The sequence below is a fragment of the Scyliorhinus torazame genome, chromosome 2 (assembly GCF_047496885.1).
Source record: "Scyliorhinus torazame isolate Kashiwa2021f chromosome 2, sScyTor2.1, whole genome shotgun sequence".
NCBI classification, from domain to species: domain Eukaryota; kingdom Metazoa; phylum Chordata; class Chondrichthyes; order Carcharhiniformes; family Scyliorhinidae; genus Scyliorhinus; species Scyliorhinus torazame.
Genome location: NC_092708.1, coordinates 122355272 through 122382900, shown reverse-complemented (window position 1 = coordinate 122382900; position 27629 = coordinate 122355272). Strand labels below are relative to the sequence as shown.

The 27629-nt window shown below is 52.7% G+C and overlaps 1 protein-coding gene across 1 annotated transcript in view; it reads left to right on the top strand.

The window, feature by feature from the left end:
• dnah9l (dynein, axonemal, heavy polypeptide 9 like) overlaps positions 1-27629 on the top strand; it is a 1249478-nt gene that overhangs the window by 680945 nt on the left and 540904 nt on the right. Inside the window, exon 46 of the mRNA XM_072476205.1 lies at positions 5873-5975. Within this exon, the coding sequence (XP_072332306.1) occupies positions 5873-5975 (103 nt within the window). The remainder of the gene's footprint in view (positions 1-5872; positions 5976-27629) is intronic.

The following is a 27629-nucleotide window of genomic DNA, read 5'->3' as shown; positions in this document are numbered from 1 at the left end:
TGGGCTGCTGCTGCTGCCTTCTTTTTTCCATTCCATCTATCTTTCTGCGAGGTATTCGACGAACGGTTGCCACCGCCTGGTGAACCCTTGAGCCGACCCCCTTAGAACGAACTTAATCCACTCTAGCTTTATAAACCCTGCCATGTCATTTATCCAGGTCTCCACCCCCGGGGCTTGGCTTCTTTCCACATTAACAATATCCTGCGCCGAGCTACTAGGGACGCAAAGGCCAAAACATCGGCCTCTCTCGCCTCCTGCACTCCCGGCTCTTGTGCAACCCCAAATATAGCCAACCCCCAGCTTGGTTCGACCCGGACCCTCACTACTTTTGAAAGCACCTTTGTCACCCCCATCCAAAACCCCTGTAGTGCCGGGCATGACCAAAACATATGGGTATGATTCGCTGGGCTTCTCGAGCACCTCGCACACCTATCCTCCACCCCAAAAAATTTACTGAGCCGTGCTCCAGTCATATGCGCCCTGTGTAATACCTTAAACTGAATCAGGCTTAGCCTGGCACATGAGGACGAGGAGTTTACCCTGCTTAGGGCATCTGCCCACAGCCCCTCCTTGATCTCCTCCCCCAGCTCTTCTTCCCATTTCCCTTTTAGTTCATCTACCATAGTCTCCCCTTCGTCCCTCATTTCCCTATATATATCTGACACCTTACCATCCCCCACCCATGTCTTTGAGATCACTCTGTCCTGCACCTCTTGTGTCGGGAGCTGCGGGAATTTCCTCACCTGTTGCCTCGCAAAAGCCCTCAGTTGCATATACCTCAATGCATTCCCTTGGGGCAACCCATATTTCTCGGTCAGCGCTCCCAGACTCGCAAACTTCCCATCCACAAACAGATCTTTCAGTTGCGTTATTCCTGCTCTTTGCCACATTCCATATCCCCCATCCATTCCCCCCGGGGCAAACCTATGGTTGTTTCTTATCGGGGACCCCCCAAGGCTCCAGTCTTTCCCCTATGCCGTCTCCACTGTCCCCAAATCTTCAGTGTAGCCACCACCACCGGGCTTGTGGTGTAGTTCCTCGGTGAGAACGGCAATGGGGCTGTCACCATAGCCTGTAGGCTAGTCCCCCTACAGGACGCCCTCTCTAATCTCTTCCACGCCACTCCCTCCTCCTCTCCCATCCACTTACTCCCCATTGAAATATTAGCGGCCCAATAATACTCACTTAGGCTCGGTAGTGCCAGCCCCCCCCTATCCCTGCTACGCTGTAAGAATCCCTTCCTCACTCTCGGGGTCTTCCCGGCCCACACAAAACCCATGATGCTCTTTTCAATCCTTTTAAAAAAAGCCTTCGTGATCACCACCGGGAGGCACTGAAACACAAAGAGGAATCTCGGGAGGACCACCATCTTAACCGCCTGCACCCTCCCTGCCAGTGACAGGGATACCATATCCCATCTCTTGAAATCCTCCTCCATTTGTTCCACCAACCGCGTTAAATTTAACCTATGCAATGTGCCTCAATTCTTGGCTATCTGGATCCCCAGGTAACGAAAGTCCCTTGTTACCTTCCTCAACGGTAGGTCCTCTATTTCTCTACTCTGCTCCCCTGGATGCACCACAAACAACTCACTTTTCCCCATGTTCAATTTATACCCTGAAAAATCCCCAAACTCCCCAAGTATCCGCATTATTTCTGGCATCCCCTCCGCCGGGTCTGCCACGTATAGTAGCAAATCGTCCGCATCCAAAGATACCCGGTGCTCTTCTCCTCCTCTAAGTACTCCCCTCCACTTCTTGGAACCCCTCAACGCTATCGCCAGGGGCTCAATCGCCAGTGCAAACAATAATGGGGACAGAGGGCATCCCTGCCTTGTCCCTCTATGGAGCCGAAAATATGCAGATCCCCGTCCATTCGTGACCACGCTCGCCATCGGGGCCCTATACAACAGCTGCACCCATCTAACATACCCCTCTCCAAAACCAAATCTCCTCAACACCTCCCACAAATAATCCCACTCCACTCTATCAAATGCTTTCTCGGCATCCATCGCCACTACTATCTCCATTTCCCCCTCTGGTGGGGCCATCATCATTACCCCTAACAGCCTCCGTATATTCGTGTTCAGCTGTCTCCCCTTCACAAACCCAGTTTGGTCCTCGTGGACCACCCCCGGGACACATTCCTCTATTCTCATTGCCATTACCTTGGCCAGGATCTTGGCATCTACATTTAGGAGGGAAATAGGTCTATAGGACCCGCATTGTAGCGGGTCCTTTTCCTTCTTTAAGAGAAGCGATATCGTTGCTTCAGACATGCAACGGGGCAGTTGTCCCCTTTCCTTTGCCTCATGAAAGGTCCTCGTCAATACCGGGGTGAGCAAGTCCACATATTTTCTATAGAATTCGACTGGGAATCCATCCGGTCCCGGGGCCTTTCCCGCCTGCATGCTCCTAATTCCTTTCACCACTTCTTCTACCTCGATCTGTGCTCCCAGTCCCACCCTTTCCTGCTCTTCCACCTTGGGAAATTCCAGCCGATCCAAAAAGCTCATCATTCTCTCCCTCCCATCCGGGGGTTGAGCTTCATATAATTTTTTATAAAATGTCTTGAACACTCCATTCACTCTCTCCGCTCCCCGCTCCATCTCTCCTTCCTTATCCCTCACTCCCCCTATTTCCCTCGCTGCTCCCCTTTTCCTCAATTGGTGTGCCAGCAACCTGCTCGCCTTCTCCCCATATTCGTACTGTACACCCTGTGCCTTCCTCCATTGTGCCTCTGCAGTGCCCGTAGTCAGCAAGTAAAATTCTACATGTAGCCTTTGCCTTTCCCTGTACAGTCCCTCCTCCGGTGCTTCCGCATATTGTCTGTCCACCCTCAAAAGTTCTTGCAGCAACCGCTCCCGTTCCTTACTCTCCTGCTTCCCTTTATGTGCCCTTATTGATATCAGCTCCCCTCTAACCACCGCCTTCAACGCCTCCCAGACCACTCCCACCTGGACCTCCCCATTATCATTGAGTTCCAAGTACTTTTCAATGCACCCCCTCACCCTTAGACACACCCCCTCATCTGCCATTAGTCCCCTGTCCATGCTCCAGGGTGGGCGCCCTCCTGTTTCCTCCCCTTTCTCCAAGTCTACCCAGTGTGGAGCGTGATCCGAAATGGCTATAGCCGTATACTCGGTTCCCCTCACCTTCGGGATCAACGCCCTTCCCAGCACAAGAAAGTCTATTCGCGAGTAGACTTTATGGACATAGGAGAAAAACGAGAACTCCTTACTCCTAGGTCTGCTAAATCTCCACGGGTCTACACCTCCCATCTGCTCCATAAAATCTTTAAGTACCTTGGCTGCTGCCGGCCTCCTTCCAGTCCTGGACTTCGACCTATCCAGCCCTGGTTCCAACACCGTATTAAAATCTCCCCCCATTATCAGCTTTCCCATCTCTAGGTCCGGAATGCGTCCTAGCATCCGCCTCATAAAATTGGCATCATCCCAGTTCGGGGCATATACGTTTACCAAAACCACCGTCTCCTCCTGTAGTTTGCCACTCACCATCATGTATCTGCCCCCGTTATCCGCCACTATAGTCTTTGCCTCGAACATTACCCGCTTCCCCACTAATATAGCCACCCCCCTGTTTTTCGCATCTAGCCCCGAATGGAACACCTGCCCCACCCATCCTTTGCGTAGCCTAACCTGGTCTATCAGTTTCAGGTGCGTTTCCTGTAACATAACCACATTTGCCTTAAGTTTCTTAAGGTGTGCGAGTACCCGTGCCCTCTTTATCGGCCCGTTCAGCCCTCTCACGTTCCACGTGATCAGCCGGGTTGGGGGGCTTCCTACCCCCCCCCTTGTCGATTAGCCATCCCCTTTTTCCAGTTCCTCACCCGGTTCCCACGCAGCTGTATCTCCTCCAGGCGGTGCCCCCCCGCCCATCCCCTCCCATACCAGCTCCCCCCTCTCCCCAGCAACAGCAACCCAGTAATTCCCCCCTCCCACCCCCCCCCCGCTAGATCCCCCGCTCGCGTAATTACTCCCCCATGTTGCTCCCAGAAGTCAGCAAACTCTGGCCGACCTCGGCTTCCCCCCGTGACCTCGGCTCGCACCGTGCGACGCCCCCTCCTTCCTGCTTCTCTATTCCGCCATGATTATCATAGCGCGGGAACCAAGCCCGCACTTCTCCCTTGGCCCCGCCCCAATGGCCAACGCCCCATCTCCTCCACCTCCCCTCCTCCCCCCATCACCACCTGTGGAAGAGAGAAAAGTTACCACATCGCAGGATTAGTACATAAAACTCCTCTTTCCCCCCTTTTTAACCCCCCTCTTCGCCCCCCACATTCGCCCCACCGCTTTGTTCAAACGTTCTTTTTAATAACCCGCTCATTCCAGTTTTTCTTCCACAATAAAAGTCCACACTTCATCCGCCGTCTCAAAGTAGTGGTGCCTCCCTCGATATGTGACCCACAGTCTTGCCGGTTGCAGCATTCCAAATTTTATCTTCTTTTTATGAAGCACCGCCTTGGCCCGATTAAAGCTCGCCCTCCTTCTCGCCACCTCCGCACTCCAGTCTTGATAAACGCGGATCACCGCGTTCTCCATTTACTGCTCCGAGTTTTCTTTGCCCATCTAAGGACCATTTCTCTATCCTTAAAACGGAGGAATCTCACCACTATGGCTCTGGGAATTTCTCCTGCTCTCGGTCCTCGCGCCATCACTCGGTATGCTCCCTCCACCTCCAACGGACCCGCCGGGGCCTCCGCTCCCATTAACGAGTGCAGCATCGTGCTCACATATGCCCCGACGTCCGCTCCCTCCGCACCTTCAGGAAGACCAAGAATCCTCAGGTTGTTCCTCCTTGTGTTGTTCTCCAGTGCCTCCAACCTTTCCACACATCGTTTCTGATGTGCCTCATGCGTCTCCATCTTCACCACCAGGCCCTGTATGTCGTCCTCATTCTCGGCTGCCTTTGACTTCACGACCCGAAGCTCCCGCTCCTGGGTCTTTTGTTCCTCCTTTAGCCCTTCGATCGCCTGTAGTATCGGGGCCAACAGCTCTTTCTTCATTTCCTTTTTGAGCTCTTCCACACAGCATTTCAAGAACTCTTGTTGTTCAGGGCCCCATGTTAAACTGCCACCTTCCGACGCCATCTTGGTTTTTGCTTGCCTTCCTTGCCACTGTTCTAAAGGATCCACTGCAATCCGGCCACTTTCTCCTTTTTTCATCCGTATCCAGGGGGGATTCCCTTCTGGTTTACCGCACAGTGTTTTTAGCCGTCAAAATTGCCGTTGGGGCTCCTATCAAGAGCCCAAAAGTCCGTTTCACCGGGAGCTGCCGAAACGTGCGACTCAGCTGGTCATCGCCGCACCCGGAAGTCGCAAAGTCAATTTTTTAATAAGCGGAAAGTAATGTTCAGTTTAAACAGATTATAATCTCTTTCATGTCTGATGGACATGACAGTGGATACTAATTCAAAGAATTGGCATCAAAAAATTAGCTCATTTTTAGATCCAGAATTTGCTTTTGCCAAACACTATTAATCTAATTTATCAGTTGTTATTTGTAAAGTGATCTTCCTATATGGAGTGCTGTGATGTGACTGAAAATATTGAACCACCTCTGCACAGCTGTATTACTGACTCTCTCAGTTTTTAAAACAATTGAACAAAGCTTGTCAGAAATGAGTTTTTAACAGCTGTTTTCCAATTTCTGTAAAGTGTAGAATTCATGCTAAATGTCACCAGAATGTTTGATGAATCTGTCATGTTAACTGCAAGACGTTGGAAAAAACCTAAATAGTAAATACAAAATAAAGGACACTAAAAGCAAAGTAATAAACAGTTAAGAGGAAAATGTAGGAAAAATCTTCTTTAAAATGTTACAAGTTGATTGACTCATTGTTTTCATCATTAGGTATGACAGACAAAAGTTATCTCTGAAAGAGATTCATAATTGCCAATACATCACTTGTATGAATCCTGCTGCTGGCAGTTTTTCTATAAATATGCGTCTTCAGGTAGGAACATTTTTGTTTTTAAGAATACTTCTGCTCTTATCAGGACCTTAACAAAATAGTGAGGACAAGAGATGGTGGGCGGGATTCTCCGACGGCTGATTGCAGAATCGGGAAATGTGATTGGACGGAGAATTGGACTTTATGCCAAAATCGCGGCGGGCGCCAGTTTCACAGTAAGTCACAATTCTTTGGTGCCTCGACAGCGGCGTCAATGCGTTCCACTCCGCACTTATGGTAACCATCCTTGGCATATCAGTACCAGGCCAGACCCTGTAATCTCTGGGGCCTCCGTGATGCTCCGCCTCCACTGGGGCAAATTCTCGATAGTGAGGTTCACTTGTGCTTTTAAAAATTGTGAAACAGGCGCCGTGGCTGCTGAGGGAGAGAGAGGGGTTACGGAAATTGTTCAGAATCGCCATAGTTTGCTAACTGTCATGCCTCTGGCAGGGGGCTTCTGCCAGGGCCGGGAGGATTAGCGGGAAGTGGCCAGGAGGTGGGCTGTAGGGTCAGGGTGGACAGGCTCAGAGCACCATTGCCACGAACTGCAAGGATCCCATGCAGCTGCACAAGCCGCTGACTGCCTACTGTGAACTTAGACCACAGGTTGTATGGATGTACCCTCCAGGGCACCACCCTAGGTGCCCTCTGACCCCAGCCAACCCATCTGCGGGATGGGCGCGCTTCAGCACAACCAGTGCCATCTTGTTGGCTGTGATGAGTGTGTGCGGGGAATGTAATGTGTAGGGCAGCACGGTAGCATTGTGGATAGCACAATTGCTTCACAGCTCCTGGGTCCCAGGTTCGATTCCGGCTTGGGTCACTGTCTGTGCGGAGTCTGCACATCCTCCCCGTGTTTGCGTGGGTTTCCTCAGGGTGCTCCGGTTTCCTCCCATAGTCCAAAGATGTGCAGGTTAGGTGGATTGGCCATGATAAATTGCCCTTAGTGTCCAAAATTGCCCTTGGTGTTGGGTGGGGTTACTGGGTTATGGGGATAGGGTGGAGGTGTTGACCTTGGGTAGGGTGCTCTTTCCAAGAGCCGGTGCAGACTCGATGGGCTGAATGGCCTCCTTCTGCACTGTAAATTCTATGTGCGTCTGCAGCTTGTCAGCCTCCCGCGTGTCAATCACAGACTCGGCGAAACCCGCACCGTTTCTCATTGGAATCGATTGTTTTCCACGTGGCGCAGGTGTTAGCCCCTTAACGGTCTCTCAGTCGGTCCAAGTGCAGTGCCAGTTTTGCTGTTGTCGAAGTCCACGAATCCTGCCCCAGCATTAGCACTTTAGGGTGCGACTCTCCGGAAAGATTCTCCGGAAAGGTTTCTAAGTGTTGTAGCGAGCCGGAATTGCTGCACGCTTCCGGCTCTCGGTCCACTTAACAAGGCCTCACGGGCTTCTCGCATATGATGGCTCTTCAGCTGATTCGTCGGCATTATACTCGCCAGCCACCCGCAAACAAGGTCAAGCAGCACTTACTCAGCCAATCCCAGCCAGCTCGCAACATTGGCATCAGGGGATCGGCCCCAAGATTCGGGGATGCAGATCTGGGGCAGCTGCTAGACGCAGTGGAGGCCAGGAGAGATAACCTGTTCCCCCGTGGGTCCCGGAGGGTCAGTCATAGGGCAGCCAATGCTACCTGGCACCAGGTGGCGGCGGCTGTGAGTACCGGGAGTGTGACCTGGCCTGTAGTGCCGGAAAAAGGTCAATGACCTCTACTGGGCAGCACAAGTGAGTAGACACCGACGACCCCCACCCCACCTCCCATGCGAGCATCCACTCCCAACTACCCATGCAACCCCCAACCCTCCCTCCATCCCCCTCCCCCCTCAACTCCCTCCCAACCCCTCATTCACCTCTGAATCCCACCTTTCTGCACTGTAAATTCTATGATCTACTATCAGTGCTATCCTTTTTTCCAGGTGGTAAGCAATTCGCCCTGTGCTTCAACATTCCCATCAATGCCTACAAGTTTAATTGTCTGTTAACTGTGTTGGTTATGCTTTCAAGTGGAGTTGAGATAGCTTATGCTCAGTTGTGTGGTGCTATTTCAATAGGGAAGGTAGATCACTGGATTGCCCTCTATCTGCAAAGAAAGAATATGGCACATCATGCACACTTAGGGCTGGATTTTACGCTCTTTCACTGATGTGTCTGTAGGTGAGGGGTAGCACGTAAAATCTAGCAAGTGACCTTTCTGCCACCTGCCCATGACGTGTCTAAAGTTTTAAAGGAGGTGGTGATTGTGGGGCGGGGGTGGTTAGGGGAGTGCCAAGTGGTTTGCCTGTCCTTGGGCTGATTGAGGCTCCTTTTTATCCATGGCTCGAGGAGGCCCATGCCATGTAGGAAGAATTGGCAGCTTTACTAACATAAACTTGGGTCAGTAAAGGTGTGGGGGACCATTGGAGCCCTGTGACCATTGGGAGCAGCCCTCTTTAATTCTTCCCTCCCGCCCTCTTTAATTCTTCCCTTTGACCTCTTGAATCCTCTAATGCAGGACTTCTTCCAGAGAGAGTCACACCTTATGGCAATAAATGGTGCTCCCAGCATTAAATTGCTGCAGAAGTCATCAAGCTTGTGGGTAGGTCCCCACCTGATTTTTTAGTTGGGGAGGCAGGTACTGACGAGCGCCATAAAATGCAGTCCCTAATTAAGAACGGAGGGAGGCAGAAGACGGGAAATTATAGGCCGGTTAGCCTGACTTCTGTCATTGGTAAGATTTTAGAATCCATTATTAAAGATGAGATTGCGGAGTACTCGAAAGTGCATGGTAAAATAGGACTGAGTCAGCATGGCTTTGTCAAGGGAGGTCATGTCTGACAAATCTGTTACAGTTCTTTGAGGAAGTAACAAGGAAGTTAGACAAAGGAGAACCAGTGGACTTTATTTATTCAGATTTCCAGAAGGCCTTTGACAAGGTGCCGCATAGGAGACTGTCAAATAAATTAAGAGACAGTGGTGTTCAGGGTAGGATCCTGGCATGGATAGAGGATTGGCTGGCTGACAGGCAGAGAGTGGGGTTAAAGGGGTCTTTTTCAGGTTGGCAGCTGGTGATTAGTGGTGTGCCTCAGGTGTCGGTGCTGGGACCACAATATTTCACAATATACATTAATGATCTGGAGGAAGGAACTGAAGGCACGGTTGCTAAGTTTGCAGATGATACATAAGAACATAAGAATTAGGAACAGGAGTAGGCCATCTGGCCCCTCGAGCCTGCTCCGCCATTTAATGAGATCATGGCTGATCTTTGTGGACTCAGCTCCACTCTCCGGCCCGTACACCATATCCCCGAATCCCTTTATTCTTTAGAAAGGCATCTATCTTTTTCTTAAAACGTTTAAAGAAGGAGCCTCAACTGCTTCACTGGGCAAGGAATTCCAGAGATTCACAACCCTTTGGGTGAAGAAGTTCCTCCTACACTCCGTCCTAAATCTACCTCCCCTTATTTTGAGGCTATGCCCCCTAGTTCTGCTTTCCCCGACCAGTGGAAACAACCTGCCCGCATCTATCCTATCTATTCCCTTCATAATTTTATATGTCTCAATAAGATCCCCCCGCATCCTTCTAAACTCCAATGAGTACAGTCCCAGTCTACTCAACCTCGCGTCATAATCTAATCCCCTCAACTCTGGGATCAACCTAGTGAATCTCCTCTGCACTCCCTCCAGTGCCAATATGTCCTTTCTCAGGAAAGGAGACCAAAACTGAATACAATACTCCAGATGCAGCCTCACCAACACCTTATATAATTGCAGCATAACCTCACTAGTCTTGAACTCCATCCCTCTAGCAATGAAAGACAAAACTCGATTAGCCTTCTTAATCACCTGTTGCACCTGCACACCAACGTTTTGCGACTCGTGCACCAGCACATCCAGGTCCCTCTGCACAGCAGCATGTTTTAACATCTTACCGTTTAAATAATAATCCATTCTGTTGTTATTCCTCCCAAAATGGATAGCCTCACACTTGGCAACATTGAATTCCATCTGCCAGACCCTAGCCCATTCACCTAACCTATCCAAATCCTTCTGCAGACTTCCGGTATCCTCTGCACTTTTTGTTTTACCGCTCATCTTAGTGTCGTCTGCAAACTTTGACACATTGCACTTGGTCCCCAACTCCAAATCGTCTATGTAAATTGTGAACAACTGCGGGCCCAACACTGATCTTTGAGGGACCCCACTAGTTACAGGTTGCCAACCAGAGAAACACCCATTTATTCCCACTCTCTGCTTTCTGTTAGTTAACCAATCCTCTACCCATGCTACCACTTTACCCTCAATGCCATGCATCTTTAGTTTATGCAGCAACCTTTTGTGTGGCACCTTGTCAAAAGCTTTCTGGAAATCCAGATATACCACATCCATTGACTCCCCGTTATCTACTGCACTGGTAACGGCCTCAAAAAATTCTACCAAATTAGTCAGACACGACCTACCCTTTGTGAACCCATGCTGCGTCTGCCCAATGGGACAATTTCCCTCCAGGTGCCCCGCTATTTCCTCCTTAATAATAGATTCCAGCATTTTCCCTACAACCGAAGTTAAGCTTACCGGCCTATAATTACCCGCTTTCTGCCGACCTCCTTTTTTAAACAGTGGTGTCACGTTTGCTACTTTCCAATCCTCTGGGACCACCCCAGAGTCTAGTGAATTTTGATAAATTATCACCAGTGCGTTTACAATTTCCCTAGCCATCTCTTTTAACACTCTGGGATGCATCCCATCACCAGGAGACTTGTCTACCTTTAGCCCCATTAGCTTGCCCAATACTGCCTCCTTAGTGATTACAATCATCTCAAGGTCCTCACCTATTATATCTTTATTTCCATCAGTCACTGGCATGTTATTTGCGTCCTCCACTGTGAAGACTGACCCAAAAAACCTGTTCAGCTCCTCAGCCATTTCCCCGTCTCCTATTATTAAATCTCCCTTCTCATCTTCCAAAGGGCCAATATTTACCTTAGCCACTCTTTTTTGTCTTATATATTTGTAGAAGCTTTTACTATCTGCTTTTATGTTCTGAGCCAGTTTACTTTCATAGTCTACCTTACTCTTCTTTATGGCTTTTTTAGTAGCTTCCTGTTGTCCCCTAAAGACTTCCCAGTCCTCTAGTCTCCCACTCATTTTTGCCACTTTGTATGTTTTTTCCTTCAATTTGATACTCTCCCTCACCTCCTTAGATATCCACGGTCGATTTTTCCCCTTTCTACCGTCTTTCTTTTTTTGTCGGTGTGAACCTTTTCTGAACACTGTGAAAGATCGCTCGGAAGGTTCTCCACTGTTCCTCAACTGCTTCACCAAGAAGTCTTTGCTCCCAGTCTACCTTAGCTAGTTCTTCTCTCATCCCATTGTAATCGCCTTTGTTTAAGCACAAAACACTAGTATTTGATTTTACCTTGTCATTCTCCAACTGTATTTTAAATTCCACCATATTGTGGTCGCTCCTTCCAAGAGGATCCCGAACTATGAGATCATTAATCAATCCTGCCTCATTACACAGGACCAGATCTAGGACCGCTTGTTCCCTTGTAGGTTCCATTACATACTGTTCCAGGAAATTACCCCGGGCACATTCTATAAACTCCTCCTCAAGGCTGCCTTTACCAACCTGGTTAAACCAATCGATATGCAGATTAAAATCTCCCATGATAACCGCTGTACCATTTCTACATGTATCCGTTATTTCTTTGCTTATTGCCTGCCCTACCATCCTGTTACTATTTGGTGGCCGATAGACTACTCCTATCAGTGACCTTTTTGCCTTACTATTCCTGCTTTCCACCCAAATTGATTCAACCTTGTCCTCCATAGCACCAATATCATCCCTTACTATTGCCCGGATGCCATCCTTAAACAACAAAGCTACACCACCGCCCTTACCGTCCATTCTATCCTTTCGTATAGTCCGATACCCTTGGATATTCAACTCCCAGTCGTGACTATCTTTTAACCATGTTTCAGTAATGGCCACTAAATCATAGTCATTCACGATGATTTGCGCCATCAACTCATTTACCTTATTTCGTATACTAAGAGCATTCAGGTAAAGTACACTTATGCTGTTTTTTATGTCTTTGTTATGAATCCTAACACCTTGATCAGTAACTTTTTGCAATTTATTTTTCCTCTTGCCCTTTCTCCTAATTTTCCTTGTCTTTGAACCCATATCTCTACATAATGACCTGTCATGTAACCTGCTGCCTTGATCTCCATTAACCATTATACTGTCCATAGCTTTACACTTCCCTTCCCCCCACCTTGCTAGTTTAAAGTCCTTGTGACCAACCTATTTATCCTATTCGCTAGAACACTGGTCCCAGAATGGTTCAGGTGAAGACCGTCCCAACGGTACAGGTCCCTCCTGCCCCAGTACTGATGCCAATGCCCCATGAAATGGAATCCCTCTTTCCCGCACCACTCTTTTAGCCACGTGTTAACTTCTCTAATTTTCTCAACCCTATGCCAATTGGCACGTGGCTCGGGTAGTAATCCAGAGATTATAACCCTGGAGGACCTGTTGTTTAATTTAGTCCCTCGTGTTTGATAATCCCCAAACAGGTCCTCTTTCCTAGTCTTACCTATGTTGTTAGTCCCAACGTGGACCACAACAACTGGATCCTCCCCCTCCCTCTCCAAAATCCTTTCAAGCCGATCAGAGATGCCCCTCACCCTGGCACCGGGCAGGCAACATACCATGCGGGACTCCCGATTTGGCTTACAAAGGATGCCATCAATCCCCCTAATTATAGAATCCCCTACAACTACCACTTGTCTTTTTGCTCCCCCCTCTTGAATGGCTTCCTGTACCACGGTGCAGTGGTCAGTCAACGCATCCTCCCTACAGCCCTCTTCCTCATCCACACAGGGAGCAAGTACCTCATACCTGTTGGACAATGTCAAGGGCTGAGGCTCCTCAACTCAGGATCCCCCTACCTGCCTCCCTTGCAGTCACACCACTCTGTCCCTGACCACTGTCCGAATTAACAGAACTTATTCTACCGGGTGTGACTGCCTCCTGAAACAAAGTGTCCAGGTAATGTTCCCCCTCCCTGATGTGCCGCAGTGTGTGCAGCTCGGTCTCCAGCTCATCAATTCTGAGCCGAAGTTCCTCGAGCAGCCAACACTTGCTGCAGATGTGGTCACTGACTGTCTCAATGGGATCCACCAGTTCCATCATCATACAGCAACAGCACATCACCTGCCCAACCATATTCAACTAATTAGTTAATTTTAATTTACATTTAAAAAAAAAAAAAAATTCTTTATAGAACCTCAAGGATAAACCCGAACACCAACAAAAACACAGCCCTCTCTCGCCACTCACCCAAACTCAGTCACTCACCTAAACTCAGATGCACTCTGTTCCAATCAGCACTCAGGCACTCACCTAAACTCAGATGCACTCTGTTCCAATCAGCACTCCATGACTAAAGGCACTCCTGCCACACCTTTTGTGCACTCACCTCTCCCAGCACTCTCCCGGCTCTCTCCTCCCGCGCTTTTTAAATCTCCCGGCTCTCTCCTCCGGCGCTGTTTTCGCTGTCCCGGCTCTCTCCTCCCGCGCTTTTTAAATCTCCCGGCTCTCTCCTCCGGCGCTGTAGATACAAAGATCTGTAGAGGGGCAGGTAGTATTGAGGAAGCAGGCGGGCTTCAGAAGGACTTGGACAGGCTAGGAGTGTGGGCAAAGAAGTGGTAGATGGAATACAATGTGAAAAAGTGTGAGGTTAAGCACTTTGGAAGGAAAAATGGAAGCATAGACTATTTTCTAAATGGGAAAATGCTTAGGAAATCAGAAGCACAAAGGGACTTGGGAGTCCTTGGTCACAATTCTCTTAAGGTTAACGTGCAGGTTCAGTCGGCAGTTAGGAAGGCAAATGCAATGTTAGCATTCATGTCGAGAGGATTAGAATACAAGACCAGGGATGTACTTCTGAGGCTGTATAAGGCTCTGGTCAGACCCCATTTGGAGTATTGTGAGCAGTTTTGAGCTCCGTATCTAAGGAAGGATGTGCTGGCCTTGGAAAGGGTCCAGAGGAGGTTCACAAGAATGATCCTTGGAATGAAAAATGAAGAGCTTGTCGTATGAGGAACGATTGAGGATTCCAGGTCTGTACTCGTTGGAATTTGGAAGGATGAGGGGGGTCTTATTGAAACTTACAGGATACTACGCAGCCTGGATAGAGTGGATGTGGAGAGAATGTTTCCACTTGTAGGAAAAACTAGAAGCAGAGGACACCATGTCAGACTAACGGGATGATCCTTTAAAACAGATGAGGAGGAATTTCTTCTGCCAGAGGGCGATGAACCTGTGGAACTCTTTGCCGCAGAAGGCTGTGGAGGCCTAATCACTGAGTGTCTTTAAAACAGAGATAGATGGGTTTTTGATCAATAAGGGGATCAGGGGTTATGGGGCGAAGGCAGGAGAATGGGGATGAGAAAAATATCAGCCATTATTGAATGGCGGAGCAGACTTGATGCTCCTATGTCTTATGGTCTGATAAGCACAAATGGCACTGATGTACTATTTCAATCTAATTCAGATCATGAACTCTGTGATTCTTGCCACTATTTCTATTCCATCCACCAAGATTCAATGCCCTAAATTCTGCAAATTTGCACTTTTGAAGATGTCCACTGTTGTTTGCTGAAATGGTGTCTGTGGATTCACCAATTGTTGCACATCGTATCTGTTTTTTGTATATAGGAACAGGAGTAGGCCACTCAACCCTTCCAGCCTGTCCGGCACTTCATGAGATCATGGCTGATCTGTGGCCGAACTACATATTCCTACCTTTGGCCATAGCCCATAATAACTTTGCTTAACAAAAATCTATCTAAGATTTCTAAGATATCTAAGAGCAGCCGGAACACCAACCCTCTGCCCCCCCCCCCCCCCCCCCCAAGGCAGGACAAGGCCGCGCACAACCGCCGTGAGTAGGAGAAGACCGGAGGGGGACCACCAGACCTGCGGTCCCTAACCATGGCAGAGCAGATGGCAGCCCGGAGGAGAGGGAGGTCGCCAACGTAGAGGTCGGCAGTACGCGACGACGTGAGAACCCCTGCCTGGTTCCGGGTCCTCATGACAAATATGTGCCCACCCCAACCTCTCTCACCCCACACCCCACCACATAATGACTCACCCCAGTCCTGCTGTCTAACCATACATGCCATCTTGTGTCTTACAGGACCAGCTGGGGATGGGCCCGGCCAATCCGGGGCCTCTGCCCCCAGCCAGTGCCAGAGCCGATGCCCCCCAGACAGCCGAGCACCGATGGGGAGAGCAGTCGGAACACCAGCCCTCTGCCCGAGACCCAGGATACCCGGAGTTTGGGTCAGAAGAGGATACAGACTTTCCGTCACAGTTGTCTCCAACACTGTCCACCATCTCAGAGACTATCACCTCAGATGGGCAAATTAGTGAAGAGGCTCCTGGGACACTCACTGGTGCGCACCACACAGTCGGCCCGGAACAGCAAGGTAACAGCAGCTGAGTGGCCGGACAGTCGGAGGGCAATCCGTCCCAAGGAACTAGCTGCTGCCCAGATGGGTCCCAGGCTCCTGGAACATCCACTCCCACCCATAGTGCAGGAGCAGGCAAAGACCGATGGACTAGAGGAGGAGATGACGGCCGGCTTCCTGCACCTGCAGGGGCAAGTGGAGGAGTCCATCCGAACTGAGGAGCAGGGGGTGGTGCCAGTCATGCTTACCACCCAGGCCGACACCGCACGGCGGGCGTCCGCGGTGGAAGCAATGGGGATGACGGTGTCGGATATGGGTCAGCGTGTGAGAGGCCTGGGGCATTCTGTGCAGGCGGGGGCCGAAGCCCAGGACAGGGCTGCCCTCTCACAGGCAGCCATGTGCCATAGCCACCTGGAGATTGCAGTGGCGCTCCTCAGTGTGGCCCAGTCACAGCAGGCCATTGCTGAGAACATCGGCGGCATTGCCCAGGCACTGGCCGGCGCCGCACAGATCCAGAGGGATGCGGCCCGCTCACTGGCTGATGTGGCACAGACCCTCAGGGTGGTGGCATAGTCGCAGAGTGAAGTGTTGCAGTCCCAGATGGAGATGAGCCACTCCCTGTGCTCCATGGCCGCGAATGTTCAGACCCTTGTCGATACCAGAGTGGGCATCCAGGACTGGCAGCGCCAGGTGGTGGGGAAGCCTCGAGGAATGGATCCACTCACAACCCCATGGTGAAGCCCAGGGGCCATCGGGCACCCCGAGGGAGGAGGTAATGGGGCCCGTGCCAGTGACTCCCGCAGGGAAGGTGCCGGAATACCCTAGCACAACGCACTCCCCCACCTCCTCCTTTCCCTGGTGCATCTGGTGGGAAGCGGGCCGAACAGGGCTGTACCACGTCACCCGGGACACCTGATGAGCAGCCGGGCCCATCCAGGCTGGGCCGCCCCAAAGACATGCGCCAACGGGGACCCTCATCACAGGGCAGGAGTCACAACAGGCTGCCTCCACTCCTGCTGTACCGGCCGGGGAACCACAAAGGTGTAGTGGTAGGACCCGCAAGGCAAGAAAGTTAGACACCAGTTAAATTGGCATGGGTGGAGGGCACAACCTAGATACAGGATCTAGGGCACAGCCTGTATATAATTGTTCAGAATAAACACATGTTCACACCGTTAAAACCAGCTTTGGTGCTCAATCTGATGGGTATGGGGGTGGGGCGGTCAGTGATGCCACTGGGAGTGAGGGGTGGTGGATGAGTGAGGCCCAATGGGTGGACAGTGAAGTTCACCCCTCTCCCAACCATCCCCATCACCCCCTTCCCAGCTATTCAACAGGATCGTACGATGGACTGGCCAGGTCGCATGCAGGGATCACCCAGGTGGAAGGTGCTACTGTGGGCATGAGTCAGACATTGTCTAATGATGTTGAGCATGGAGCTCATCGCAGAGCGGGCTGTCATCATCCTCCAACCCATGGACCATACCCGCTGTCACTGCCAACCCAGTGCCCTCGGCTCGTAGTGCCGCAGGTATATATAATGAAGGGGAGTGTGCATGCAGGTGGTTTGGTGGTGTGGGAGGTGAGTATGGTCGGTGGTGTGGGAGGTGAGGGTATTCGGTGGTGAAGGGGTGTGATAGTGTGGTGTCTGTGCCCCTGCCTAGCAACCCCCCTCCCCCTAGATTAATGTGTCCAGTGCTCGCTGGCCCTGCCAATAGCTTAGTGAGGCCTCCCATGCCTGGCCAGCCCCCATGTCCCACTCATTGTCCTCATCCTCCTCATCTGACGGGACCTGCCCTTGCTCCTCATCCTCCTCCAGCACATCGCCCCTCTGCTGGGCTATATTGTGGAGGACGCAGCAGACCACCACGAGGCAGCTGACCGTCCTAGCCTCATACTGGAGGGCCCCTCCAGGGCGGTCTAGGCACCTGAAATGCATTTTCAGGACCCCGACGCACTTCTCAACAACACCCCTGGTCGCACAATGGGCATCATTGTAGAGGTGCTCCGCGTCGGTCTATGGCCTCCGTATAGGCGCCATGAGCCACGACTGCAACGGGTAACCCCTGTCGCCCAGCAACCAGCCCCGCAGCCGGGGGGGTGGGGGTGCCCCTCGAACATGTTGGGATCACAGATTATGCCAATATGAATGAGTCATGTACACTGCCCGGGTATCGGGCGCAGACGTGCAGGACCCACCACCCACATTTGGTGGTCACAGACCACCTGAACCTTCCTGGAGTGATACCCCTTCCTGTTCGTGAACAGCAGCCTGTTATCTGCCGGTGGCCGTTGGGCGACATGCACCCCATCGATTACCCCCTGGACCCAGGGCATCCCGGCGACGGAAGCGAACCCCGCTGCCCGGGCATCCTGGTGGGCGCTGTCCACTGGGTACTGGATGTACCGGTCCGCAAGGGCATACAGGGTGTCCGTAACGGCATGGATGCACCTGTGCCCCGATGTCTGGGAGAATCTGAATAGATCCCCACTCGGCAACTGGAAAGATCCCGTCACGTAGAAGTTCAACGCCACCGTCACCTTGATGGCCACCGTGTGCGGGTGTCCTCCCCCATTCCCATGTGGTGACAGGTGTGCCATAATGTGGCAGGTGTGTCTCACTGTCTCCCTGCTCATCCTCAGTTTCCTCCTGCATGCCCGGTCTGGGAGGTCCTCAAACGACATGCGGTCGCAGTAGACGCGTGGCCTTATCCGGCGCCTCTTTGGCACAATCTCCTCCTCCTTGCCCTGTTGGGCGGCCAGCCCCCCAGCCTGAGCGGCTGCCACCTGCCCCTCTGCAGCGCATTCCTCTGCTGCAGCCTCCGTCTCCTCTCTGAGCCATCCCCGCTCACTCTGTCACAGGCTGCATGAAGGGCAGCGGCCGACACCGAGGCGGTGAACATCGCGGGTCGATGACCGAATTCCATAATTATCTCAGGGGGTGAGAGGAAAGCATGTCATCAAGGCGCATACACCCATGCACAACCAGGTAGCATGGGCTGCACAGTGGCCCCAGTTGTCACCATGCGCCTCAGCCACACATGCCCCCCACTCCGGTCCTGTCAGTGCCCCTGGTCCTGGCGCCCATCCCTGCTGCGAGGGCCACCGTTTGATGGCACTGCCTTCACTGGGGGTTGCCGTGGGTGTGGCCCTGGGTGGTTCCCTGGTGGGTGTCGCTGGTTGAATGGGGTGGCCGGGAAGGGGATGCTCCCATCGACCCATACTGCCACTTTCTCTGCGTCCACCCAGGGGCCGGGCTGGGAGGCCAGCAAGGTGGCCACCGTAATGGCGTTCTGTGCGTGGGCACTGCCCCTATCCTGTCGGGGGTTCCCCGGCTGCTCGGCCTTTTCCCTCCCCTTCCGCTCCCCTCCCAAGGCCCTGGCAGCGCCCCCCTCCTCCCGGAGAAAGCACGGCCGGTGTCCGATCCGGGGGCCCGCAGTTACTCCACGCCACCTCCAACCTCCTCTCGCAGCCGCCTCAGCCAGCACGCCAGGTTCACAATTTTTTATAGTACGAAGTCTTACAACACCAGGTTAAAGTCCAACAGGTTTGTTTCGATGTCACTAGCTTTCGGAGCGCTGCTCCTTCCTCAGGATAATTTTTTATAGCACATTGGAAACACGCTGTCGGGAAACCGACCCATCCGAGGCCCAGAATCGCTGAGGCCCCGGAGAATCGGTCATCAGGACCAATAATGAGATGCATAGTGTACCTCCGGGCCACGCGGCAGGTACCACGATTCCATCGATTTCAGGGGTCCGGAGAATGCCAATTCGGCACGAAACTGGCGTCAGGTCCGATTTTGGCGTCGGAGCAGATTCTCTGGCCGATCGCGTTTCGTGATTTTGCCGTTATCCCACGGAGAATCCAGCCCGTGCTTCCTAACATTTCTCCTGAACAGTCTAGCCCTAAGTTTTAGACTATGCCCCCTAGTTTTAGAATCTCCAACCAGTGGAAATAGATTATCCTATCTACCGTGTCTTTTCCTCTTAATATATCGAATACTTCGATCAGATCACCCCTTAAACTTCAAAATTCTTGCAAAAAAACATCCAAATCTGTGTAATCTCTCTCCTCATAACTTAACCCCTGAAGCCCAGATATTATCTTTATAAACCTACGTTGGACTCCCTCCAAGGCCAAAATATCCTTCCTAAGGTGAGGTGAAAGAACTGCTCACAGTGATCCAAGTGGGGGTCTAACCAGGATTTTGTATAGCTGCAGCACTATCTTCTATTTCTTTATACTCAAATCCTCTAGATATAAATGAAATTCACCCTTTTGATCAATTCAATTAACCCTTTTGATTATTTTCTGCACTTGTTTGTGGCATTTTAAGGATCTAAACCCCCAAGTCTCTTTGGACATCCACTGTACCTAACTTCTTTCTATTTAAGAAGTACTCTGCTCTGTCCTTTTTTGGTCCAGAATTGATAACTTCACACTTGCTTACATAGAATTCCTCCTGCCACAATTTTGTCCATTCACCTAGTCTGTCAATATCTCCTTGCAATTTTATGCTATCATTTGGGCTGTCTACAATGCTACTTAACTTTGTATCATCAGCAAATTTGTATGTATCACTTTCTATGCCATCATCCAAATCATTAATGAATAATGTGAATAATTGAGGTCCCAGCACAGATCCTTGGGTACCACTAATCACCTCCTGCCATTTAGAACAATTACCATGATCCGCACTCTCTATGTGCCTTTAATTATGAAAGCCAGTGAAAAGATGTCCTATTGGACTCTAAATATTGGGGTGGATTTGCAATTCGGCAGAGAATGAAGCATCGCCCGAGAAACGGGATTGGCACCGGGCGCCAAACCCATTGCGATGCTCCGATTTCCCATCATTGGCAGCAGTGAGCTCCCCGTGCTGGCAGCAACTTGCAAATCCGCAATTTGCTTGAATTTAAATCTGATTAACCGGCTGGAAACCCAATTCTCCATCCCCCCCAGACCCCCAATATGCTCCACCCCTCTCAGCCAGGAATCACGCAGGCGTAATTTGGGGCAAGTATTTAATTTGTTATGTTCTTGGTGTAACATAAGCGGCTTCCTTGTGGTGCACTTGACAAAGGAAGGTTCAGACGTGGAGACAACTTCAACACGTTTATTAAACTATTGACACTTCTATTACTCGGGTTCGGCACTACTGCTAATCCTACTATAGCTACCCAGACTGACTAACCAGTTGCTGCAATCCACTTGGTGAGTGTAATATTGAATCAACCCTGTGTCTCTACTCACTGACTGTCTCCACTGGAAAGAGGCAGATCATGTGTGTGGTGTTCTTTGGATATGGGTTGGTGTAATGCCCTCCTGTGGTGGTGTCACCTCTGTGTGTATCGTGAATGTCCATTGGTCGTGTCCTATCTAACTGATCTATTGGTTGAGTGTGTGTGTGATGTTTCTGGTGCTCCCTCTAGTGTCTAGCTAGCCTACATGAATTTACATTGATGCACATCACCACAGTATTTACAAGCGGGGCCCAGGGGCTATGGCCGTTAAGGGGGATCAAAGAGGTAACCAAACCATTGAAACCTTTAAGGTTTGCTTTGGGGTGTAAATTTGGACCTCAGGGCAGAGCAGGGAATGACTTGGTGGCAAGTGTCTGGACTCGGGGTGTCCCTTTTAGGATTGGGGTGCCCTGGCTGCACATTGCTGCATAAATTAATTTAAACCCACCGCCTAGCTGCAACTTGCAAGCTCCTGGCTGTTGAGACTGCTGACAGCTCAAAGAAGCCTGCAAATGCTCTGACGGCTACTGGTCATACCTATCCAGCACACCCATCTGGATACCCTAGTATCTCAGCATTATCATGAAGGGAATGGGTGTGGCCATGCTCAAACGCCAGCCCATCAGGTCTTGGCACTCATCAGTGCATTCCTTCAAAGCACAAATCCCACTGCAGAGGAAGCAAGGGAATGGCAGAGCTCACCCCAAACAAAGGACACAAGTACCGTTGCCGCTGGAACCCTCCCTGGCACACAGCCTCTCTCAGAGTAAAAGCCTCACCAGTGATACTATCAGCTAGCCCACCCCTGAGGATCATGAACTGTCTCCAAGCCCTGCTTGTCCACCACGCCCCTGATCCCATCCATCCCGTCCCCGGCCAGGAAAGGTGACCAGCTCCCTGTCGCAACCTGAGTGTAGAACCCAAGCTCCACATCACAATGCAGCTAAGGTCCCAGCAAACACACACATGCCTCACTCACCCCCATCTGTAGGACCTGCCCGCACACCAGTCTCTTAGCTTAGAGCCGCATGCTTGCAGAGTATGAATATCTCCACCATACAACCAGTTTCAACACATGCCGCCTTGGATTCTCCATTTCTGAGACTAAGTGTTGATGCCAACACATAATTTGTGGACTTTCCCGACAACAAAACTGTCGCCACACCTGGAACGATTCTGCTACTGTTAAGGGGCTAGCACCAGCGCAACGAGGAACACAATCGATTCCAATGAGAAACGGTGCTGGATTCACTGGTTCTGCGATTGACACTCAGGAGGCTGACAAGCTGCAGCCGCATGTACATACTCCCCACACACACCATCCCAGCCGATAAGATGGTAGCAAAGAGAGCGGCACCCCGTTTCACCGATGCCGAGCTGGAGACACTCCTGGACGCGTTGGAGGAGAGGCTGACCCTTTACCCCGGACCTGGAAGGAGGCTGTCAGCCGCCATTCATCGTGCTTGGGGGCAAGTGGCAGAGGCGGTCAGCGCTGTGGACAACATAGTCCAGACCGCGCAGTAGTGACGGAAGAAACTGCACAACCTCCTCAGGGCGACCTGGGTGAGCAGGCAGCACTGTGCCCCTGGCACCAACCGCCGTCCCACACACCTGTAACCCTACACCCCGAATCCGGCGGTTACCCATACCGGCTGCCATGGCCGGGTTCCCTGGCCACTGAGGCCACCAGCCACTCACCCCCTGGGCTGCATGAGTCGGACTGTCTAACACTGTCATTTTCTGTTTTTTCCCACCCCCCCAGGAGAAGGTCGCGCATAACCGCCGGAAGCGGGAGAAGACAGGAGGGGGACCAGTGGACCTGCAGCCCCTCACCATGGCTGAGCAGAGGGCCCTGGATGTGGTCGACGGCTCGGAGGTTGGTGAGGTGGAGCTCAGCCGTGGGCGAGGACGTGAGACCGCTTGCGGTCCGCCGAGAAACATGTCTCAACCCCCCTGCCCCAACACCACCCTCACCCCCACACCACCTTCACCTCAACACCACCCTCACCCCACATCAGCCTCACACCACCACCCCTCACCGTCACTGACATGTTCGCCCCCATTCCCTATTGGCCCACGGTCTAATCGTGCATCTTGTCTTGTACCTTACAGGACGTGCTGGATTTGGGGAGGGTCCATCTGCCGACCCCCACCCCCAGCCAATGCCACAGCCGGAGCCCTCCCCATGAGCCGGGCACCACGCTGAAAGCAGCTCGGACACCAGTCCTTTGTCCGAGATTCAGGAGACCCCGAAGCTCGGGTCGGAGGATGACAGTGATTTTCCGTCACAGCTGTCTCCAACACCCTCCATCATCCCAGAGACACTCACCCCGGGTTGGGCATGTTAGTGAAGAGGCTCCTGGGACACTATCTGGTGCTCACCACACAGCTGATGCGGTACAGCAGGTGGAGGTGGGAACACCCGAGGGAGAGGATGGTTGGAGGGCAGGCCGACCCGAGGAACTAGCTGCCGTCCAGACGGGTCTTGAGCTCCTGAAACAGACAGTCCCATTTAAGTGGAGATGCAATCACAGAGCCAGGGACTACATGAGGGGTTGTCGGCAAGCATCCAGTACCTGCAGGTGCAGTTGGAGAAGTCTAACCGCGTGCAGCAGGAGAGGAGGTGGCGCCGACCATGCGTGCCGCCCAGGGCAACACCACATGGGTGGCATCCGCGGTGGAGGCATTGGGGGCGACAGTTTCAGCTATGGATCAGCATTGCCAAGGCCTAGAGCATTCTGTGCAGGCACTGGCTGAGGCCCAGGATAGGGTTGCCGTCTAACAGGCGACCATGTCCCAGAACCACCTGGAAATCGCATTCGCGCTCCTGAGCATGGCCCAGTCACAGTAGGCCATGGCTGGGAATGTCAGCAAAATTGCCCAGGCGCTGGCTGACGTGGCACAGAAGCAGAGGAAGGTGGCCCAGTCCCAGAGGGAGATGGCTCAGTCACTGGCTGATGTGACACAAACCCAGAAGGTGGTGGCACAACCAATGGGTGATGTACCGCAGTCCCAGTCGTCGATGGTCCGCTGCCTGTGCTCCAAGGCTGCGAGCATGCAGAACCTGGTTGAGACCAGAGCGGGCCTCCATGACGGCAGCCGCAGGTGACGGGGAGCCTCAGGGGATGGCTACGCTCACACCCCCGTCCCATGGAGTAGCCCGGGGGCCATTGGGCACCCCGAAGGAGGAGGTGATGATGCCCATGCAGGTGACTCCCGTAGGGGAGGTGCCAAAACACTGCAGCACCTCGGACAGCCCCCCCCCGCCCCCCGCCTGCTGCAGCTGGTGGGCAGAACGGAGTGACACCACACCACCCAGGACACCCGAGCAGCAGCTGAGCCCATCCAGGCCTGGTCGCCCCAGAGGACGGCCGCCAACGGGGACCCAGGTCGCAGGGCAGAATTCACAGTAGGCCACCGCCACTCCTGCTGTACCATCTGGGGAACCACCTGAATGTAACGTTAGGGCCCGTAAGGCCAGGAAATTAGGCACCAGTTAAGTTGGCCCTGGCGCACACATCTTGTGGCCTCCCGTGCTTGCCTGGCTCCGTGTCCTGCCCACCCGTGCCATCCTCCGCATCCTCCTCGTCGGACAAGGACTGGCGTTCCTCCTCCTTCTCCAGCACATCACCCCTCTGCTGCCCATGTTCTGGAGGACGCTGCAGGCCCCGCCACAATGCAACCCTCCCAGCATCATACTGGAGGGACCCTCCAGAACGGCCAAGGCACCTGAACCGCATCTTCAGGAAGCCGAAGCAGCGCTCAATCACAGACCTGGTTGCTGCATGGACAGACATCTTTGCAGCCTGTCGCCGCATAGGTCTGTGGCCTCCAGATAGGTATCATCAGCCACGACCACAGAGGACAACCCCTGTCGCCCAGAAGCCAAACCCCCAGCCAGGGCAGTGCATCTCAAACATGTCAGGAATCGTCCAGTGTGCCAGGATGAAGGCGTTATGCACACTGCTCGGATATCGGGTGCAGACATGCATGATGAGCATCTGATGGTCACATATCAGCTGCACATTCATCGAGTGAAACCCCTTTCAGTTTATGTAGAGCGGCCTGTCATCTGCAGGTGCTCAAAGGGGGACATGCATCCCGTCAATTACCCCCTGGACCCAGGGCATCCCAGCGATAACAGCGAACCCTGCTGCCCGGGCATCCTAGTGGGCTCCATCTACATTAAAGTGGATGTATTGACCCGCCTGGGCAAACAGGGCCTCTGTGATGGTGCTGATACACCTGTGCACTAAGATCTGTGAGATCCCGGACAGGTCCACACTCGGCGCCTGGAAGGACTCATGGCAAAATGGTTCAGGGCGAGCATCACCTTAATGCCACCGGGAGGGTGTCCTTCCCCACACAACCTCGGTGCCAGGTGTGCCTTCATCTGGCAGATATGTTGCACTGTCTCCCTGTTCAGCCATCAGGCCCTCGAATGACAGGCAGTGCATGTGCACACGAGTCCTCCTGCAGTGCCTCCTTGGCACCTCCTCCTCCTCGGCATGTTGGGCAACTGCTTCTCCAACCTAGGCAGCTGCCATCTGTCTGTCTGCGGCACGCTCCGCTGCTGCACGCTCTGCTACTGCAGCTTTCATCCCCTCCTCGAGCAGCGCCCGCTCGTACAGCCACAGGACATCCCCCGGCTGCGGCGACTAGCAGGAAGTCCACCATTGCTGATTGAATTCCAATATCCATTGTCTACAGGGGGTGAAAAGCCGACATGTTAGCATGGTGCAAAGCCCCGTGCCCAACCAGGACCACCAGGCTACATGGTGGCCCCAGTTCTCCAGTTGGCACCGTGGACACCGCACACTCATCCCCACAACTGGCCCTGTTGGTGGTCGAAAACCTGGCGGTCACTGGCCCTGGCACCCATCCCTGATGCAAGGGGTACTGTCGGCTGGCACTGCCTTCGCCAGGGGTATGCACCAGCCCCCGTAGGGCTACTGTGGGTGTTGGCCTGGGTGGGCCGCCGGTGGCTGGCAGACCGGGGTGGGGGGGGGGAGAAATGTGGTGGGTGGGGTTGCGGCAGAGGGTGGGGGCACCCATACAGCCGGTGTCACTCTGCAGAACCAGGGGCCAAGGTGGGTGGTCAGTGGCTGTGCAGCAAGATAGCCGCAGTAATGGCGATCTGTGCCTGGGCACCGCACCAGTCCTGTGGGGGGTCATCCCGGCTGCTCGGCCTGTTCCTCCGGTTCCCTCCACCCCTACCCCGGCCCTGGCAGGGCCCCCCCAGCCCGGCCAGTGCTTTCAGGATTTTTGAAAGCACAGGTGAACCATGTTGTCGGGAAACTCGGCTCATTGGAGGAGTAGAATCGCGGAAGCCCCATGGAATACTGGGTTGGGCCCGCTAATGATATGCAAATGGTATTTACTGTACGTGTGTTCCAGTACGCATTGACGCCGCTGTTGAGGTGACATGGAATTGGGATTTGACGTCAAATCGACACCCGCCCCGATTTTGGCGTCGGAAACTATTCCACGCCCAATCGCGTTTATCTCTTTCGGTGTCAGCAATCAGAGAAACCCGCCCACGGAATTTGGACTACGACTAGCAATGCTAGCTATCTACCTGGTCGCTGCTGCCATCACAGATGCATGGTGCGGGAGTACCAGGGCCAGCCCAGGGAAGAGCCTGCATGAGAGGAGCCTTCCCCAGAATAGCAGGGGCCAGCCATTGAGGCTCACATGCTGGGCATCCGTCAGGTCAAGACGGAGGTGCGAAGGCCACGCATATACCATCGGTGCCTGTCCTTCGACGAGCTGGCAGACAGCATGTGTGCTGGTGATTCAAGCTCACGGGCCGAGATATTTTCGGGTCTGGGGCGTGGGGGATCGTTGCGGGAGATGGAGAATGGTTAGTGCTCATTCACTGTGGATACTGTCATACAAGGTGGGCTGGCATTGTTGCTCCCATGCCTTGCCACCTCACTGTGAGGGTGTAAACATGTTCTCGATGTCTTCGGCCATGAGCCTTTGTGAATAGGCCGAGCTCCGGACATGTCTGTCTATGACTGGGCTCTCCTGTCCTGCACCTCAGCCATGGACAGCACAGTGCACCCCAAGCCTTTGAATGTCCAGACACATGGCTCTGATTTTCCCCAGGCCTTCCACTGCGGCCGTCACCCTTTCAGTGTTGGCCTGGGTGCCATGTATTGTCGGCACCGTCTCCTGTGCCTGAAAGTGAGTGGTTTCCTCCAGCTGTACTTGCAGGTGCCGAAATGTTGCTGACTGCCGCCCCCCCACCCCCCCGCCATAAATTCTGACTCTGCTTCTGCATCTGCACTAGTAATGGGATCATCTTTTCCAGTAGTGCAACATCTAACTGGGGACAGTTGTTCCCTGGGATCAGGCAGCCCTCTGAATGTCCGCTCCCTCATACGTTTCTGCCTCCACCTGATGTGGTGCAGCATGTGTGTGGTGCTCGCCAGAGGGTGACCCAGAAGCCTGATCACTAGCATTACTCACTGAATTGATAATTTCCACGATGGTAGACGTTGCAGGTGAAAGCCGTGCCAAGACGTCAGTGTCTTCCCCGGAGTTGTGTTCCGGGTTGTTCGGAGGGTCTGGATGGGGACTGCGAACCCTGACGGCCCAGCCTCATTTGATTGGCAGCCTGCAAGACAAAAAGACATAGGGTGTGATCTTGAGAAGGATTGGTCTGTGGGAGAGGGATGACTCACTCACTTGTTTGGCGGCGTATGCTGAACTCCATTCCAACCACTGCCCGCTCCTCAACCTCCCCCCACACATTGCAGGACCCTTTCCTCAGAGTGCGTGTGGACTCAAATATTTGAGATGCCCCCGTCCCATTTTCTGGTGCCACTGACAATTATGGCCCACTTTATCCTTGGGGCTACAGAAGGGACATATTGAGACTTTGGGGCACAGGTGTTATGGGGGTTTTGTAGCTGGTGACATGTGTGTGCAAAAATCAAAAAGGGC